Source organism: Penicillium antarcticum (assembly GCF_028974205.1).
Source record: "Penicillium antarcticum strain IBT 31339 chromosome Unknown utg000007l_segment0_segment0, whole genome shotgun sequence".
Lineage (NCBI taxonomy): Eukaryota > Fungi > Ascomycota > Eurotiomycetes > Eurotiales > Aspergillaceae > Penicillium > Penicillium antarcticum.
Genome location: NW_026695305.1, coordinates 1,006,318 through 1,023,029, shown reverse-complemented (window position 1 = coordinate 1,023,029; position 16,712 = coordinate 1,006,318). Strand labels below are relative to the sequence as shown.

Genomic DNA, 16,712 nt, shown 5'->3' with positions numbered 1-16,712 from the left:
GAGGTGTGAGATGACTGTTATGCCCATCAAGGACCAAAAGACGATATTTTCCTTTGGTTTGATTTGTTGTATGCGGAATGAAGTGTTTTTGGAGCCAATCAACACCTATTTCATCACTCGTCCATCCGTTTGGACTATGATTGATAGCCCAGTGTTTTGGAAGGTCATCAAACCATCGTAACATGAAGTTTTTTCCCTTGAAGATTATGTATGGTGGAAGCGCGTGTCCAGAGGCGCCAATTGATTCAACCACAGTCACCCATTCACGATTTCCAGGTTGTAAAACACCTCTCCGACCAGTATACACTGACTGAGTAATGATCTTAGTCGTCGCACTGATTCCCATCGCAAACCCTGACTCATCAAAGTTATAGATATCATCTGATAATATTCCATACTTGATGATAGTGTTTTGAAAGAGGTTAAACCACTCCGTGATGACCTTTGGGTCCTCCATCAGAGCACGTTTATAGTCATATTTGCGAGAGAATCGACTAGTAAGCTCGGAGTGCCGATTTAGATAGTTTGTTGGCCAATTTTTGCCCACTCTCTGAACCGGGGTCTCTCCGCGCTCTTTTAGCAATAAATTGGCCATATCTGCTAGCATACTGATCGTAAGAGCAGCACCTCGTTGATCCATGCTTATTAGCCAGCTCTTAATTGATTCTTCTTCAATTTTAGTGAGTTTATAGCCATTAGCCCGTGTATCAGACCGATTGGTTCTCCCATTGATCCGGGCTTGGAGAGTAGAGCGGGGCACCTCAAAAGAGCGTGCTGCTGCAGCAATCGTGGTAATTTGACCATTTTGAATAGATTTTATAGCCAGTAGGATCTTGCCCTCTTGCTCAAGCAATTTTTGAGCTTTTTGAGTTCGTTTTGGGGGCATGATGCGTGATTGAAAACAGTGGGTTGCTCGGGGGATGGAAATTTAAGGTGGGGTGCCCGCTCGCTTGGGATGCCCGCTCGCTTGGGAATCACGTTAACTTGTCAAGAAATGTGGTCGTTACAGTACTAGCTTACTCGAGTTTTAGCAGCACCCATTTTGCTTACTCATTTGCTAGATGGCTACTTCGCCAAGCCATACACCGCTTCATGAGCTTTGGTTAAATAGCGCAGCATCAGCTTGTCCTAGAATTTACACTCATTTTCTATGATAACAGGCCGATCAATGGTCTATTGTAGAACTAGCGTGTACCGTATCTCTTGGAATCGACAGTTGATAGAGAGCCAGTCACTTACCACATCTCAGATGGCCGCAGAAGCTGAATGCAGCCAGACTACGATTATAAATATTCGCAGAAACTTGCAATTTGGAAGTGTCCACGCACCTCCAACTCAAATATCGCGGAAACGGACTGCGACACCGCTAATGATCGAAGCGCTCTGCGACCACCTATCCGAAAAACCCGGCTTATACCTCGATGAGATGGCTTTTTTTCTCTTAGATGAGTTCCAGACCTTAATTACAGCCTCCAGCATCAGGAGAGCCCTGGTTGCCAAAGGCTTGTCTAGAAAGATCACTCAACAACAAGCCATGGAGAGGAATGCGGACCTGCGAGAATGTTATTTGCACAATCTTTCAGAATTTGAATCATATCACCTAGTTTATGTTGGTGAATCTGGATGCGATAAACGAATTGGGTTCAGGCGAACAGGATGGTCCCCACTTGGCGTGGCTCCAATGCAAGTAGCACAGTTCCATCGTGATCAGCGATATCAGATCTTGCCTGCATATGCCCAGGATGGAATCGTTCTGTCGCGTGTCTTCCGCGGTTCAACGGACTCCACTGTGTTCGAGGATTTCATAACCCAGCTTCTTCAGCACTGCGGGAAATGGCCTGAGCCTAAATCTGTTGTGGTCATGGATAATGTATCATTTCATCACTCAGAGCGGATTGCGCAGATGTGTGCGGACGCCGGGGTGAGATTGGTTTATCTCCCGCCTTACTCGCCGGACTTGAACCTAATTGAAGGGTTCTTTGCTGAGCTTAAAAGTTTTATTAAACGCAATTGGACATATTATGAGTTAAATCCCGAACAAGGTTTTGATGCCTTCCTCACATGGTGTATTGATGTGGTTGGTGCAAAGGAAGAAAGCGCCAGAGGCCATTTCCGGCATGCAGGCTTGAAGATCGAAGAAATTCTAGAAATGCCTTAGGCACAGTCTCGCTGTCAGTGCTGCATTCATGAATACGGATTGAGAACCGGAATTATAGTAACTCCGAATGAGCGGATTACTAAGGATGAGCATAGCATAAATAGCAAGAAATAGCAAGTAATAAATGACAGAGATTTCAATGCCCTCATTGGCTGAGCAAGTTACGGAAGACAGCAAGTTCCGACACTCGCTTGCGAGCGACCTCACGCAAAATGTCGACATAATGACCGCTTGTCGTTGGCAATTTGCTCACTTGACCAAGGGTCATCCAGAATATGTCGCGCTGACGCCCTTGCTGACCGCTCAAACTGAAATAACTTTCCAGTCATTAGCACCTGCCTCGCTATGTCGTCTCTGGTAAGGCCCGGTCTTTGCGGCCATGAAAGTGGACTTTTTTTTAGCCATTCGTGCAACTTGGGCCGGTATTTTCTATGGTTCTGCCGTCTCGTGCGATCATCGTATTTCTATCTCGCGCCACATTTCAGGTACAATAAATGAGCCGTCGTCATAATACCGTATGAATCGCGTATAATTGCTTGGTAGTATTACAAACTACTGTACTACCGTCGTGATATGAAGCCGTAGCTCGACAACGGAAAGACCAGATATTGATAGGGTATCATTTGATCATATCAATGATGAAGTCAATTGATTGAAGTTGATACAAGCACTAAATCTGGATTGTGACGTGCAGCTAAACCACTATAGATACCCCAGGCGCGCTTGGAATAATCATCGGTTTTGGACATTTCATATAACCATCGGCAAGCCTTTTTGATGTTGTGCACTATTGCCGCATTCTGAAATGCCCCGAGGTCGATTTGACCCACAAGGCCGACCAGGAGGATGGCAGAACATTGCATAATGTAGTGGACCATGGACCACCATGGGCAATCCCCATATAGCCAGCGGACATCTGCTTTATCGGGAAGAAGGTTGATGACACTTCCTGCTACCTGCATGCACATACTGGCCATAGAATGACAGTGTTTGCTGCATGAGAACGATGCCTTGATCGCACGTCGCAAACACGGCTCAAGGATGATGAGCTTGATCGAGTAGAATTGAAACGCCAAGCTAGTGCGTTGACGAACAAATGGGCAATTCGGCGATGGCTTTTCGAAATGGTAGATGGATGGTAGTTTGGCCAACCAATTATCAGCAGATGCATTGTTTCTCGCGATTGTACCTTCTAACTCATCCCATGAATAAGATGCCGTGCTAGGCGAGTGGATTTCGTCCAAGGCAGCTCTTCCAATGCAAGTCAAGCTTAAACGATACAGAAAGTATAGCGACGTGTTAGGCTTACCACTGTTTGTCACAAAGGCTATGGGTGGATCATCGTCTTCTCGTTCGCTAATAGCTGAGTGAAGCGAAGGTTCTGCATGTTGCTTATTCCCTTCCCCGTCTGGTTTGAACGCTCGTGAGATGAAAGATGCAAGTAGAGCCTTCCGAGTATCGTCGTCTGCAATGAACTGTGAAACACGGTCTTCTTGAAAGTCCTCCTCTCGGTGGGGTGCTGGGAGAAAGGCCGTGCAGTATTCCAGGCTCATGTTGGGTGGGCGTCCAGTCATCGAGCATAGTTGAATGTCAAGCAAATACAATGCCCACCAAAGACGATATCTTGTCTCCTTGGATATGTAAGAAATGCTTTCACTCTCACTACGAAGATGGATTCCCATGGCCACTGCTGATCTCATTGCGACGCCGCACATTCGCCACGCCCTGTTCATCATCAGTCCCGAATTTTCAAAGCGCAGAAGTTGAATACACATACCTATTGATATGGCCTATTGAAAGCATGTATAGTGAAATAAGGGACTCGACCTGCACCTGTTGTAGATTTGGGTGGTCGCGTTCAGCAGAATCCCTCGTGTAGAGCTGCCAAGCCCTTGTGAAGTATAACATGTGTGCGCCAGTGCCAGCTTCCGGTTCCTTTCTCATTAGAGAGCTATGACGTGTTGCGATAGCCAACACTAGATTGAAAACTGCCATCCATGCCCAGCCCGGTCGCTTTCCCGGATTCGCATAAAAAACGCGAAATTGTTTCAAAAAGTACAACTTCCCAACAAATGGAAACGACGCGTGCACAACATGAAAGTAACCATACACCAATTGGTTAGCAGCTTCTTCCGTGGGCCAATCCGGAAAGTCATCCAGATGGGCCAGAGGACTCTGTAAGCCGTCGAGGAAGTAGTTGGCAGACAAGAGCGGCATCTGTTTCGACTTTCTCAATGGATACTCAGGTTTCATGTGTTGGTCCATTTCACATTGGAGACTAGAGAGCCACGCTACCTCTGATGGCCTACCCAAGAGCCCTGCGGCCTGAGTATTTCTGTCACGGTTGAGGTCCTCAATGGTATGATCGGTCGGCTGTATAGGGTTTCTCTGCACTTGCTGGCTATCGGGGGTTGTGCTCGGGGATGTCAAAGGTGCGCCTGGAAACTAATTATCATTAGATACTTGTCAGAAAGTTTCATCTATCCCGTGTTAGCTTACTTCACTAATGACCTTCTCAATTTGTATTGCTGATTGACGGTCAAGACGAGGATGCAGACTACGTAAGAGGTCCTCATACACCCGAACCTGAGACATGAGAACCGCCGATTTTCTGAATATAGTGTCAGCCCATCATACGTAAATTATTTCTGAGACTGGGCTACTGAACCTGGCTTCTTGCTCTCGCTTTCCGTCCGTGTAGATGCAAGTGATGTCGCCTTCGTGGCATCGTTGACATGCGGGCCGATGGCCGCTACATTTGACCTTTTGCTCACGGCAAATGTCGCATGCTCGACTTACTCTCCTATTTGACGTCCAAATCTCGCGATTTGGTCCTCGTGGGATAGCAATTCTCTCAATCGGGGGCTGCGAAGCAAGGCTTTCCGTGGGTGGCTGGCTTGGGCTCTCGGACAACGCGCTGAACACGGTTGACTCGAGGGTGTTTGGACACCTGTCAAGCCATGATTGAACACTGGAAGCAAACGTTTTATTGCTTGTCGTGTCCAAGCCATTGTCGTGAGAGCCAAATGTACCAGTCTCTTCAGATTTCATCAGCGTTCCGTGTCCTTTGCCGAGATAGTTGGCGCCGAATTCCTGGCGAAAGTAGACGGCCGCGAGGCTAGTGGGTATTTGACGAATCAGACAAGAGAATCTATTATGTTTGATTGGCTGGGATGACAAACCGGGCCAATCAAAATCGGAGTGAGCCGGAAAGATTCGAGATACGCCCTACAGTGAGTCCGCGAAATGTTCAGATTTGGCTGTCTCACGTTTTAGACGATACGCTCTCTAAAATTATGTGGCAATGCCATCCTCGGCATTCCCCTTGATTGCCCAATCCGGTGGGTCAGCAGATATGTCAAATTGTCACGTTTATTGCTTTTAAGATTTGGAAAGGATAGTCTGTGCGCAGCAGTCTCGTATATAAAGAAATCCCTCGTAGCCATGTTATACAGTAAAAAGACGATTTAGCAAGTGGTCGGGGTAGAGAGAATCAATCGCTTATCTTTTCTGGGCTCGCGGGCTCGAATATAATTTCGAAAATTCAAATGTGCAACAATAAATAATATTTTGAAAATGGCGGTCAATAACACAATTTAGTATTGCCATATAGTCTATTAAACCCCCTGAAAGCCCAGATCATCCAACCCAAAACCTGCTGTAGCTAGATTATTTGATGATGATGATGATGATGATGAATTCATTTGCCCGATGTAGCTTGCTCTATGTAAATGCTGCTATGCGGGAGTGCTATCGAGCCTGCCGACAGCTAAAAATGGGTATCCAGCCCTGTACATGATAGAGAGAGGCTCATCTTTTGAGCATTTCTCTGACCATATCGAATGTAGAATAAACTAAGACAAAAAGAAAGCGGGCTGCAAGTGTTCAACCACAGCCACTTGGTCCGCATGACCACAGCCACTTGGCCCGCATGACCACAGCCACTTGGCCCGCATGAAAATGAACGTTCCTGGTCCTCACCGCTTTCGTTGGGACCCCTGGTCCACCTCTGACCCCAGCTCTCCCCTTTCTCCACCTCCTCTTCCGCTGTCAGCAGACGCTTGTGTGCACGTTCGATTCAAGGGAGTACAGTGGACCTGGCACCGCACTCCTAGCGGGCAATATTCATCTCCTTCCGTCACACTGTCCATAGGGATCATTGTTTCTCTGCTCCGAGAGCTATTGGATCCAGCCCCTGGAACTGACCCAGGAGATTGGTTCTGATCATGAACTCTGCCACAATTGTGCGCGCCTCGAGGCGCGTCAACAATTCTTCGTGACAAAGCGTGATGCCCTGCTCAGACAGGGCATTGCGCATCTCATCGCGCTCTTCTTGATGCAACGGGCACTCAAGTAGGACGTGTGTCACAGTCTGGTTGCCCAAGTCGCAATCGCATCGTGCGGTCTCGCGCCGATTGATGTGAGCCAGATACGCATTCAGTCCGATGCGCCCGGTCCGCAATTGCATCAGGATGGAGGCAGTTGCTTTGCGTAAACCCGACCAGTATTCCAGTGTTTTCTTGTTCGGTGTCTCGATCAGCCTTCTGGTCGGACGACCGGTCTTCTCTGATGCCCATGCTCTCTCCCACTCGATCCTCGCCTCTTGGCGGAATCGACGCTTTGTCGCTGCCGCGAGGCGAATGTATCGATTGAGAGGGTCTTGTGGATCGTCGGGTTTTTGAGCCGCGTCTTTTGCGTGCTGGTCTACGATCTCGTTGCCCAGCACTCCTTGGTGCGCTGGGATCCACCTGAGTTCGGTTGTGATTCCTTTCTCCGCTAGTCGACGGATGAGGTCCAGGCATCCTACCAGGTATACTTGACCTGAGGGTATGCGAGGTCGGCGGAGCGCTTTTAGCGCAGCCTGGCTGTCGACAAAGATGACCAGTCCATTCTTTGCTTGCGCGACCCAGGGCTCTGTACTGTTCACAACTGACTCCAGTGCCATCTCGATCGCGCGTAGCTCTGCGGCATACACGGTCGTTGTGCTATCGTCGCTCATCTGGCTGTGGGCGACATGGTCTTCGAGGTCGATCCCAAAAGACATTAAGTAGCTTCGACAGGTCTACTTGCATAGACCACTACCCCGGTTTTTCACCCGATAAATGAGGCTTCTGGTCTTTTGAGGTTCACCACACCTCTCACCCTGGGTGTCTCTCAGTTTGCTCCTTAAGCATACATCACGGGCAGGCCAACTAGGACGACACCGCTTCGACCGACCAAGGTCGATCTCAGGTCCCCAGTGCGAGTGGGGTAGTTGACTCCCGGCTTTTTGTACACCGACACGCGCATCCGTCCTCTCGGGCTATACAGACAGTCTCTTGACAGGCCCCGACCCTGCCGCAGTGGCTGCCATTGTACACCACGCCCCGCGAGAGCTTTCACTCTCGTTTCGCGTTACCTGAGGAGGTCTCCCTCCGCCAGGCCGACCGTGTCTTGCAGAAAGTCCTCCATACGCTCCATCCGGCAGTATATGTTGGTCGCTCTCCACTAACCAAGCTTGGTCCCCGATGTCTGGACAGGATCGACGGGTTGCCCGTGGCAAAGCCTTAACGAGTCCCGCCGACTGCCACCAGTCAAATACCAATATTTTTCAGATTGCCCGTGTGTCTCCCAAGAGGATGCCCGTGTCTCGATGGTGCCCGTGTCCCGAAGAGCAGTCGCCCTGAAGCTTGCCCGTGGCTGAGCCTTAACGAGGTCTCCAGCGAGCGATGTCTCCGAGCCTTAACGAGTTCGAGTCTTAACGAGGCCTCTGGGCCTTGAACGAGGTCTGTCCGATATCAGCTTGACTGCCTGTGTCACCGGTTCACTACCACCTCGCCACATCTCGCAGGATGCGATCTCAGACCGTATGCAAGCTCAGGGGTGTCCTGTCTTCTCCTTAGGCGACACCACTTCCACTGGTAATGCAAGACCAGTATCGGGCCCGAGTGCGAGTCGGGTAAGAAGAAGTCGGATGGTTTTCTTATGCCGTTATCCCCTGATTTTGGTGTGGTTGTGCGGTCGTGCCCCGCGCCAACCGCGCCGGGCCGGACCGCACAACCACGGCGAATTCACTTTGGTCTCCCAACGGGGATTAACACCGGACACCACGAGAAGGTATGAATTCATTGTCCCAACAACCTGGCGAGGGCTGCTGCCCAGTGCGAGCTCACTGGGGGCTAGCTAGATTATTTCATAAATAGGGATTGCTTCCTTTGCGTTCTCGACCCAGCGCCGAATGTCTTCTACAAAACGTCGAGCAATGCCCATCTTTATCCCCTTGCCGATGAAAAATCCCGGATCTTGATCCTTGTAGACCTGCTCAAGGTCAAGACCATCCTCGAGCATCACATCTCAAATTTGTCGAAATGCAGCCTTGAGGGGATCATCAGTGACATTTGATACCTGCCACTCACCATATTCTTTGACCGCTTCATCCCTGGGTCCAGGTATCTCGAGCGGGCTTAGAGACGTCAAGTCCGCAGCAGCCTGGGCACCCGAGATGTCTATCCCGGGGGCGGAAGACTGCGACAGCAGGACATTAATATTGATAGGAGGATACGGTACTCCATTTCCAATAAAATGGCCTCCTTTGCGGCTGCTGTTCTCTTGTCGTTGTTGCTCTTCCATATATAATTCTTCGCGTACCGCTTCTGGCACATCGTTATGGCCATCCAAAATCCCACCTTTTTCAACGTATGTAACCAAACGTCTCAGATGATACGTGTTAAGTTGGTAGTGTTTTTTCCCTACTGGATCTGCCCCACCCGAAGGGCATGTCGATAGAGCGCATCGCATCAGACTGTAGACGCTGCGCCAGGTCGACTTTTGTCCAGAAGAATCTTGCTCCGCATCAAGCTGGGCATCTCTTTCTTCGAGCATCCTCTTAGTAACAGAAGATTTCCCTTTTTTTCTCTACTTTCCGACCAGCGGTTGCAGAGGTGTGACGATCGTCTACGAAATTGAAACTGATCTTCAGCGTGAGTTCTTTACCCCGGGATTTATACTTGTTTATCCCTTCAGATTGCCAGTTGTAATGAAAACGTTTGATCAAATCACTTGCTTAACGCCTTCTTATCCTTGACACTGAAATATCATTTCAAACTAGGGAATCGGGCCCATAGAACTGAAACACGACAAGAACGCCCTCCATACGCATAACAAGGAGTTTATGAATAACTTTGAGGCGTCAAAATTGATGCGCTTCCGTCCACGCTCCACGCCATTGTCAAATTTGTGTGCTGCCGGGCCCCATTCGCCCCTTCAACCCACACGCACTGTAAAGGTCAGCACCGCATCCCAAATAGCACTAAGCTGTTGTTTTTGAATCTTTTTGTTAATCCAAATATTAATGGTGACAAGGAGCAAGAAGTATGCGAGATTTCTCGCGGCGGAGGCCGCAAACAAAGCCATATCCGCACAGCGATGTCGAACACACTGTTCATGCTAATGTCGACGAAGTCCGTCTCATTGAAAAAGGACGTCATCCCCGTCCAAGAACACCAAGTTGGTAAAAGTAGCTCGGGACAACATTGAATGCTATAAATAAACTAAGAAGCAACGGTTTCATCATCGTGGTACGAAGAATCAGGTTGATCTCGATCCATGCCGCCGGAAATGTTGTTTGTCCATATTGTTTGGATCTCCAATAGCGGAGTTCCCGTAATTTATCTGTTGTGTTTCACAAGTCAGCATGTGCACAAATGTACTATTTCAACCCATCCCGTCTTTTACCATTTGGGTTGTGTCAACGCTAACTGGACTTTAGTATGCGCAACAACCCGTTACGCGCAGCAGTACGCCGTGTTGTTCATCCCAGAACGAATAGTAATTTTCGATTGATAACCTGGACCTTGAACCCTCTTGCAAGTGGTGGACGGACAATGACCCTTTCAACCATGCAATATCCGAAACGATTACAACCGCGGGGCGAGCAGAACCTTCCAATACTGCTAGGGTTTCAGCGCAGTTGGACGCCGGCTCCCTTGTCTGTTAATGTTGATATGTGGTGCGAGATATATTCATTGGTTGGCCGTTGGCCCTCGCGAAGATATATTCTGTTAAGTTATACGATGTCAAAAGATAGAAGAAGATTGGAGCATGTAAACAGTCTATTCCAGAGAGGTGTTTAAGTCTCAGGTCTCTTTCTCATTGAGAAAGAGACCCTATTTAAATGGGAGGATTTTCCCTGAACTATACTCTTTTTGAGGAAGGATTCATAGAAAATATGACATCTATCAAGGTTGTTAGAAAGTTGTAGACAACAGAATGGCAATATACATACGTTGGTTTGAACGCTTCTCTTTTCACTCTTTGCTCATCGTCCGTTCCCTCAAGTACAATCAATTGAGGGAAGATGAGACAGACATTGCGTTCTTCATCCATGATGAGCGTGCGGCAATTGGAACAGGATACCTTGGTTGGCAGACCATATTCCTGGGATTGATGCGTAGCAGAATAGAAAACCAATCCACCAGAGTCACTGGTAAACAGCATATCATGTTTATGGAAGATAGAAGCCCATTGGAAGGGTGCACCATGGGTGATCTGACATCCACGGCAATGACAAAATTTGGCGTTCAGAGGCTTATCTTGTTTGAGAAGGTAAATGTTCTTTCCACAGAGGCATTCGGCACGCCAAATGGCAGGTCCAAATTCCTCCTCGCTCTGATTGTGGTATAGAGAATGGCGTTTCCATTGTTCGTCTTTGAGGATGTTTTTTGAGGGTCTGTTGGTAAATGCTGGACAGTGAAGAGGGTCCTCTGTCGTTTCAATGCCCATGTCCGCCATTATGGATGTGTATATGAGAGTGGATATGGAGAAGAAAACAGAAATGAGAGCTTTTTGTAGGGAGAAACAAGGACAGTAATGACGTCAGGTCAATGACATCGAAGTAGATTGTCCGCAAGAGAGATTGACATCCCCTGCCTTAATAGTGGCAAATTGGGCCTTGAATTTTCTCAATTATTCTTCGAAGAATTGTCTCGAACCGATCATCTCTTCTTCAAAATGTATTAAATGAAGAAATGAAGCTGGTGATGTCATGTTCAGGTTTTGATGTGGAGAGTATTTCCGTGTAGATGAACCTATCAAAAACACAGTCACAGTAACGTTTAACGTTAACAGTCGACAGTTGACAGCGGCCGAACAAGACGTGACAGGTCTATTCTATGTAGACCTCGAAATGGTGCGGTTCTACGCGGTTCTGTTGCGGTTCGAACCCCATAGAGCCGCGATTGCATAATTTTGCCAAGGTTTTCCTTTTTCGGATGGATAGATTGATGACTCGCCTTAATTTCTTCGCTGCTATCAAACACTGTTTTGGGCGATGCATGGCTGAATGTTGCAATGGAGCAACAATACTCACGAAATTTGATGTAATTTACCATCATATAGAAAATCCAGCGCTGAAAACTGTAGGTTTTCCTAAATAGAATAAGTTCCAGGCTCTTGGTGGTTGATTCTGGTCGGAGTGATCGTACTGTGTGTTGGTGACTACTGTTGTGATATGAGAATGGTGCAGATCAGGAACCAAGCCACCGTCGGAATTAATTCCGAAGTGTCTATACAGACGACCAAGTTGATTTCCAATCAACTTGGCTAATTGTTGTATATATAGGCTCATGTATCCCCCTGAAATAACAAGTCAATTCATACCTCCGAACAACAACAGATCGGATGAAAGGCATTCCTAATTTGTATGAAGCAAGGGCTACAGGCCATGAATTCACACAGCTAGAAGAGGAATCAATTCAGGACTGGTTAATTTTTATGGATCAGAGAGGCGCTGCGCTTACGATCGCTATTTCAATAGATATGGCCAATTTACTACTCCAACACCGCGGAGATCATACCTCCCAGACCGTTGGCAAAAATTGGCCAACACAATACATCAAACGACATCCTGAGCTCACTAATCGATTCTCTCGCAAATATGACTATAAAGACGCTTTAATGGAAGACCCAAATACCATTATTGAGTGGTTTAAGCTTGTCGAAAAAACGATTTCTCAATATGGTATCACTTCAGATGATATCTACAACTTTGACGAATCGGGGTTTGCGATGGGAGTTAGTGCAACAACGAAGGTTATTACACAGTCATTTAACACTGGTCGGAGGGGCGTTCTACAACCTGGCAATCGTGAATGGGTAACTGTTGTCGAATCAATTTGCGCCTCTGGGCGAGCGCTCCCACCATACGTTATCTTCAAGGGGAAACACTTTATGGTACGATGGTTTGACGGCCTACCAAAGCATTGGGCTCTTAACGTTAGTCCAAACGGCTGGACAAGCAATGAAATTGGCGTTGATTGGCTCCAAAAACACTTTATTCCACATACAACAAGTCAGACGAAAGGCAAACATCGTCTTTTTGTCCTCGATGGCCACGATAGTCATCTTACAGCAAAATTTGCCAGGAAAACAATATTATTCCAATCTGCATGCCTCCGCATGCCTCTCATCTTTTACAGCCTCTAGATGTCGGTTGTTTTGCTGTGTTAAAGCGCTCTTACGGAAGGCGGGTTGCGGAATATACCCGATTAGGCATCGATTCTATCGAAAAAGATGACTTTCTTGATATCTTTCCAGCGGCTCGTCAGGACTCATTGAAAGAGTCTATCATTCATAGTGCCTTCGCAGCTACTGATTTGGTGCCATTAGACCCCGATCGGGTGTTATCAAAGCTCAATATTCGCCTTCAATCTCCGCCTCTACCGGATCGACCAGTTTCACAAGGTTCAACATCAGGTAGCAATATCTCTACCGGAATCCCTCGGACGACTAAGCAACTAGAAAAAAGCAAATCTAGGCTCGATTCTGGTCTAAGTTCAGCTACTGATAAGATCTCTTCGCCTACAAAGCGTGATCTTCAACAGTTTTATAATATGTCTGTTAAGCTAGTTCACGAGCATGTCTTGATGCGGAATGAAATCAAGCGTTTACGGGAGGGCAATAGAAAGCAGACGAAAAAGAGGGAGAAATCAAAGGAGCGGATATCTAACATAGGTTGTTTAACAGAGATTTTGGACCTTGTTACCAAAGCTGGTGATGAGGGAGGTGTTAGTACAAGATATAAATCTGAACCTGCACCTACTCCAGAACCCAAGGTTGAACCTACACTTCCTATTTTGCGCCCTGTACGTCGTCAAATTACCTGTTCTGGTTATAACCAGAAAGGGCATTCTTTTAATAAATGCCCTAAAGCATAGATTAATGATATTTATAGTGTTTTGGTTGTTTAAATGGCGTTAAAAAAATGTAAAAAATTTGAAGTTTCGATGGGGTGACGGACCGGCAGGGATGACGGACCGGCCGGGAACCACCTTAGGGAGGCTGATTAGTCACGATTACCAACCAACCTTTGCAGCCAAATCCAAGCAATCAATGATGTTTCAGACGGCTGGTGGACCCACCCATATGGCGTCAAGAGCTTTTCTGCCGCAAAATGTCAGACGTAAAGAGGACGTCAGACGGTTTCCTGTAATTCGCTAACTTGAAATCCATAATTGAAGAACTACTGCCTGTGCGAGGCAAAGATTTCTACTGTACATATTGCGCGAACCAAATTTGTATCCCCCCGATAACTCGGTGGCCATCTAATCTGAAGCCATTCGCATAACTTGTGACTTGTGACTGAAGCCGCTATTTCAGATTGTTCATCGCCATTGCACCTTTTTGTAGGTGTCCGATCCTATGACCGATAAGGTGACCCTTGTAATGGTAGGGGATGAAGATGTTGGAAAATCGGCACTAGCTACTCGGGTAAGTCATGTTTCTCTTCCTCCTGTCACCATCCGCGGCACTAACATCATGCATAGTTTTGCTTGAATCAATTTGCTGAAGGGCTAGAGCCAACGCTAGACGATTCGTATCGCACACGAGTAATGGTTGATAGCCGCCCATGCATCCTCGAAATAATGGACACCGCAGGCCGTGGAAAGCATGCAGCGCTCCTCGAGGAGCATATCCGCGACGGGGAAGCTTTCATCATTGCGTACAGCGTAACCTCTTGGTCGTCATTTTCTCACGTACGAGCGTACTATAACCAAATCAGAAAAGTGAAACACGATATGAGCATCGAAAACACTCTTCAGCAGTCACCCTCCCACCGTCCTTGTCGTTCGCCTATTGTTCTGATCGGTACAAAGGGCGATTTGCAAGCCCAGCGTGAAGTCACTGTGAAGGAAGGTCGGATTCTAGCAAAGTCGCTAGATTGCAGGTATTACGAAACGTCTGCCAAGTATAACGCTGAGGTAGAGGCGACATTTAATGATGTTATCAGATGCTTTCGGGAGCTGAATCTTCCTGGTTCTTTAACCCCAGCGTGCGAGGGATCAAAAGAACCAAAAGAAGTCAGAGGGAGGTTTTGGGGTACAGAGCGACCAAAGTTATACAGCTCCCGTAGGTGCATCGTAATGTAAGCAATACAAAGTGTGATCTATATGTTGGAAGTACAGTGACTGGACATAAGTTCTTGCACCCCTAGCCCCATACCCCCTTGATTATATAATATACTGCCGGTGAAAAACCTCACATGAATTCATACTATGAAATCTAGTACGGTGTATACCACCCCTGGCTCTCAATAATAGCTTCCACCCGGTGCGGCATCGTCTCAGAGAGATGCTCTAGGTGCCGTATCTCTAATTCATCCCATGCCTGCTGCGCAGTAGCTACTAGAATCTCCTTTGTAGTGTCATTATTCCGCATATGTAGAAGATCAGGCCGAAGCTCATAGATTTTAGCTTTTAGCAACGCCCAGAGGTTCTCAATTGGATTCAAACCAGGCGAATAAGGAGGCCATTCCATAGCCTCAATCTGCATCTCAGCTAATGCATTCCGTACGACATACGCGGTATGCGTCGGAGCATTATCATACTGGAAAATGCTATCTTGATTCATGAGTAAGATAGGTAGGATCCGGCGGTATAAATCCTCAATGACTAGGCCCGTAACACCAGTACGCTCAGCCTCAGGGTCCCCGAAGAGCGGGATAAGCCCCGTGCGCCGGGTAGCGCCAGAAAATGCAGCCCAAAACATCTGCTTCACTTGCTTCCCTCGTGAAGGTAATCCTTGACATTGTCCTTCTTTTGGTTGGTCTTTCGGGCGGATGAAAGTCCATTCTCGGCGGACACCAATCCCACGCTCAACAGTACACTCATCAGACCAAAAAACACGGGCCCAATCCTCAAGTGTAAAGTGTCGATAGCGGAAGGCCCAACGAAGATGTTTTAGCGCATGTTCCTCTTTAAGAAAGGGCCGCCAGCTACACCGCCACTTGCGTAAGTTCTCAGTGTTCAAAAGGCGTTGTATAGAGCGGTATTTGACCTTATGATCAACCTCAGCAAGGAGGTCTTCGGCCGTAATCTTCGGGTCTCCATGGATAGCGTTTAAGACACGTCCTTTATCGGCTTCAGTAAGCTTTTTTGGCCTACCAGATCGCGGCTTTGACACGCCATCTCGTCGCTCGCTCTCTTTTTTCACAGTATATCGGATTGTAGAGAGCGGAATATAGGGATAGCGGGTATGAATGCGCTTATACCCCCATCCAATAGCATGGAGCTCGCATATACGCTCACGTATAGCAGGAGTAAGATCCTTAGAGCGAGTTACCATAGTGAGAGAGGGTAGCAGAAAGGGTATAGCATATAAAAAGTAGTAATTTCAAAGAGACAAATCCTGGGTTTTTGACAAAACTGCGCGTATGTTAGCGTGGTTCTATACTACGCGTTTTAGGTAGGCGGTATAAATCTATAGTGGCGGTGAGCTAGGTGGGGCCATAGGGGGATGCAAGAACTTATGTCCACTGACTGTATAAGGGGCGCTTATAAATTTGTGCATATATGGCAATTTTTCGAGTATACGTGTCTCATTACCCGGTGGCCATCTCATGTTCTGCTATCATTCCTTCATTCCGGCAAGTTTGCTTGGAACCCGCAAAGACATCGCGACGATCGAAGCTGGCTAAAATTTCAAGTCTTACGGCTCGGTAGTGCTTTCGGACTTGAGATTGATCAGCTTGGCTCTATGCATAGCCAGCCGTATAATGAATGTCATTTATGACCAATTGAGCTTGATCCCTCTCCAGTCTACCTTATCAAACAACAAACGAACGGAAAAGATAGTGGTTCTGCTCAGTGTCTTTGAAGACCGGCCCATTTACGACTGGTACGGGGTGACGCTCAGCACCCTGGTGTCGATACCCGCGATGAAGGCAGCCTTGATCTATGCAACTTCCGAGTGCATCAGCCAGTGGAAATCGATCCTGTTCTCCCGCGACAAACGCCCGCTGATCGACTTTGAGCGGATGGATTCAGCGAGTCGTGGTTCGCTTGGGGGGTTTAACGTTCTCTGGAAGACACGAAGGTCGTGAGTAGCGGCCCGATCTGTTCCTGTTCGCTTTACAAGACGCTAATCGATAGTGATATAAAGAATATCCGTCCAACTCGGCGCCTTTCTGACCTTGCTCGCCATTGCCTTGGACCCATTCTCGCAACAGCTGGTGCTACTGCGGCAGGGAACGGAATTCGTTAAAGCGCGCGAACACAGCAGTACACCAAGGGCGACGTAG

The 16,712-nt window shown here is 47.5% G+C and overlaps 4 protein-coding genes across 4 annotated transcripts; 2 read left to right on the top strand and 2 right to left on the bottom strand.

Moving 5' to 3' along the window:
• Nucleotides 1-2,802: 2,802 nt before the first annotated feature.
• Nucleotides 2,803-5,209, bottom strand: N7508_007526 (uncharacterized protein; the record flags this gene model as incomplete). The annotated part of the gene is made up of 4 exons (XM_058465590.1): nucleotides 2,803-3,883; nucleotides 3,936-4,603; nucleotides 4,658-4,769; nucleotides 4,827-5,209. The coding sequence occupies 4 exons, from the start codon at nucleotides 5,207-5,209 to the stop codon at nucleotides 2,803-2,805; spliced, it is 2,244 nt and encodes a 747-aa protein (XP_058317992.1).
• A 3,282-nt stretch (nucleotides 5,210-8,491) lies between these two features.
• Nucleotides 8,492-10,927, bottom strand: N7508_007525 (uncharacterized protein; the record flags this gene model as incomplete). The annotated part of the gene is made up of 3 exons (XM_058465589.1): nucleotides 8,492-9,009; nucleotides 10,337-10,371; nucleotides 10,422-10,927. 3 exons carry the CDS (start codon nucleotides 10,925-10,927, stop codon nucleotides 8,492-8,494), a joined length of 1,059 nt encoding a protein of 352 aa, XP_058317991.1.
• A 2,907-nt stretch (nucleotides 10,928-13,834) lies between these two features.
• Nucleotides 13,835-14,562, top strand: N7508_007524 (uncharacterized protein; the record flags this gene model as incomplete). The annotated part of the gene is made up of 2 exons (XM_058465588.1): nucleotides 13,835-13,903; nucleotides 13,960-14,562. 2 exons carry the CDS (start codon nucleotides 13,835-13,837, stop codon nucleotides 14,560-14,562), a joined length of 672 nt encoding a protein of 223 aa, XP_058317990.1.
• Nucleotides 14,563-16,187: 1,625 nt separating this feature from the next.
• On the top strand, nucleotides 16,188-16,712 carry N7508_007523 (DUF3176 domain-containing protein; the record flags this gene model as incomplete). Its single annotated transcript, XM_058465587.1, has 2 exons — nucleotides 16,188-16,510; nucleotides 16,574-16,712. The coding sequence occupies 2 exons, from the start codon at nucleotides 16,188-16,190 to the stop codon at nucleotides 16,710-16,712; spliced, it is 462 nt and encodes a 153-aa protein (XP_058317989.1).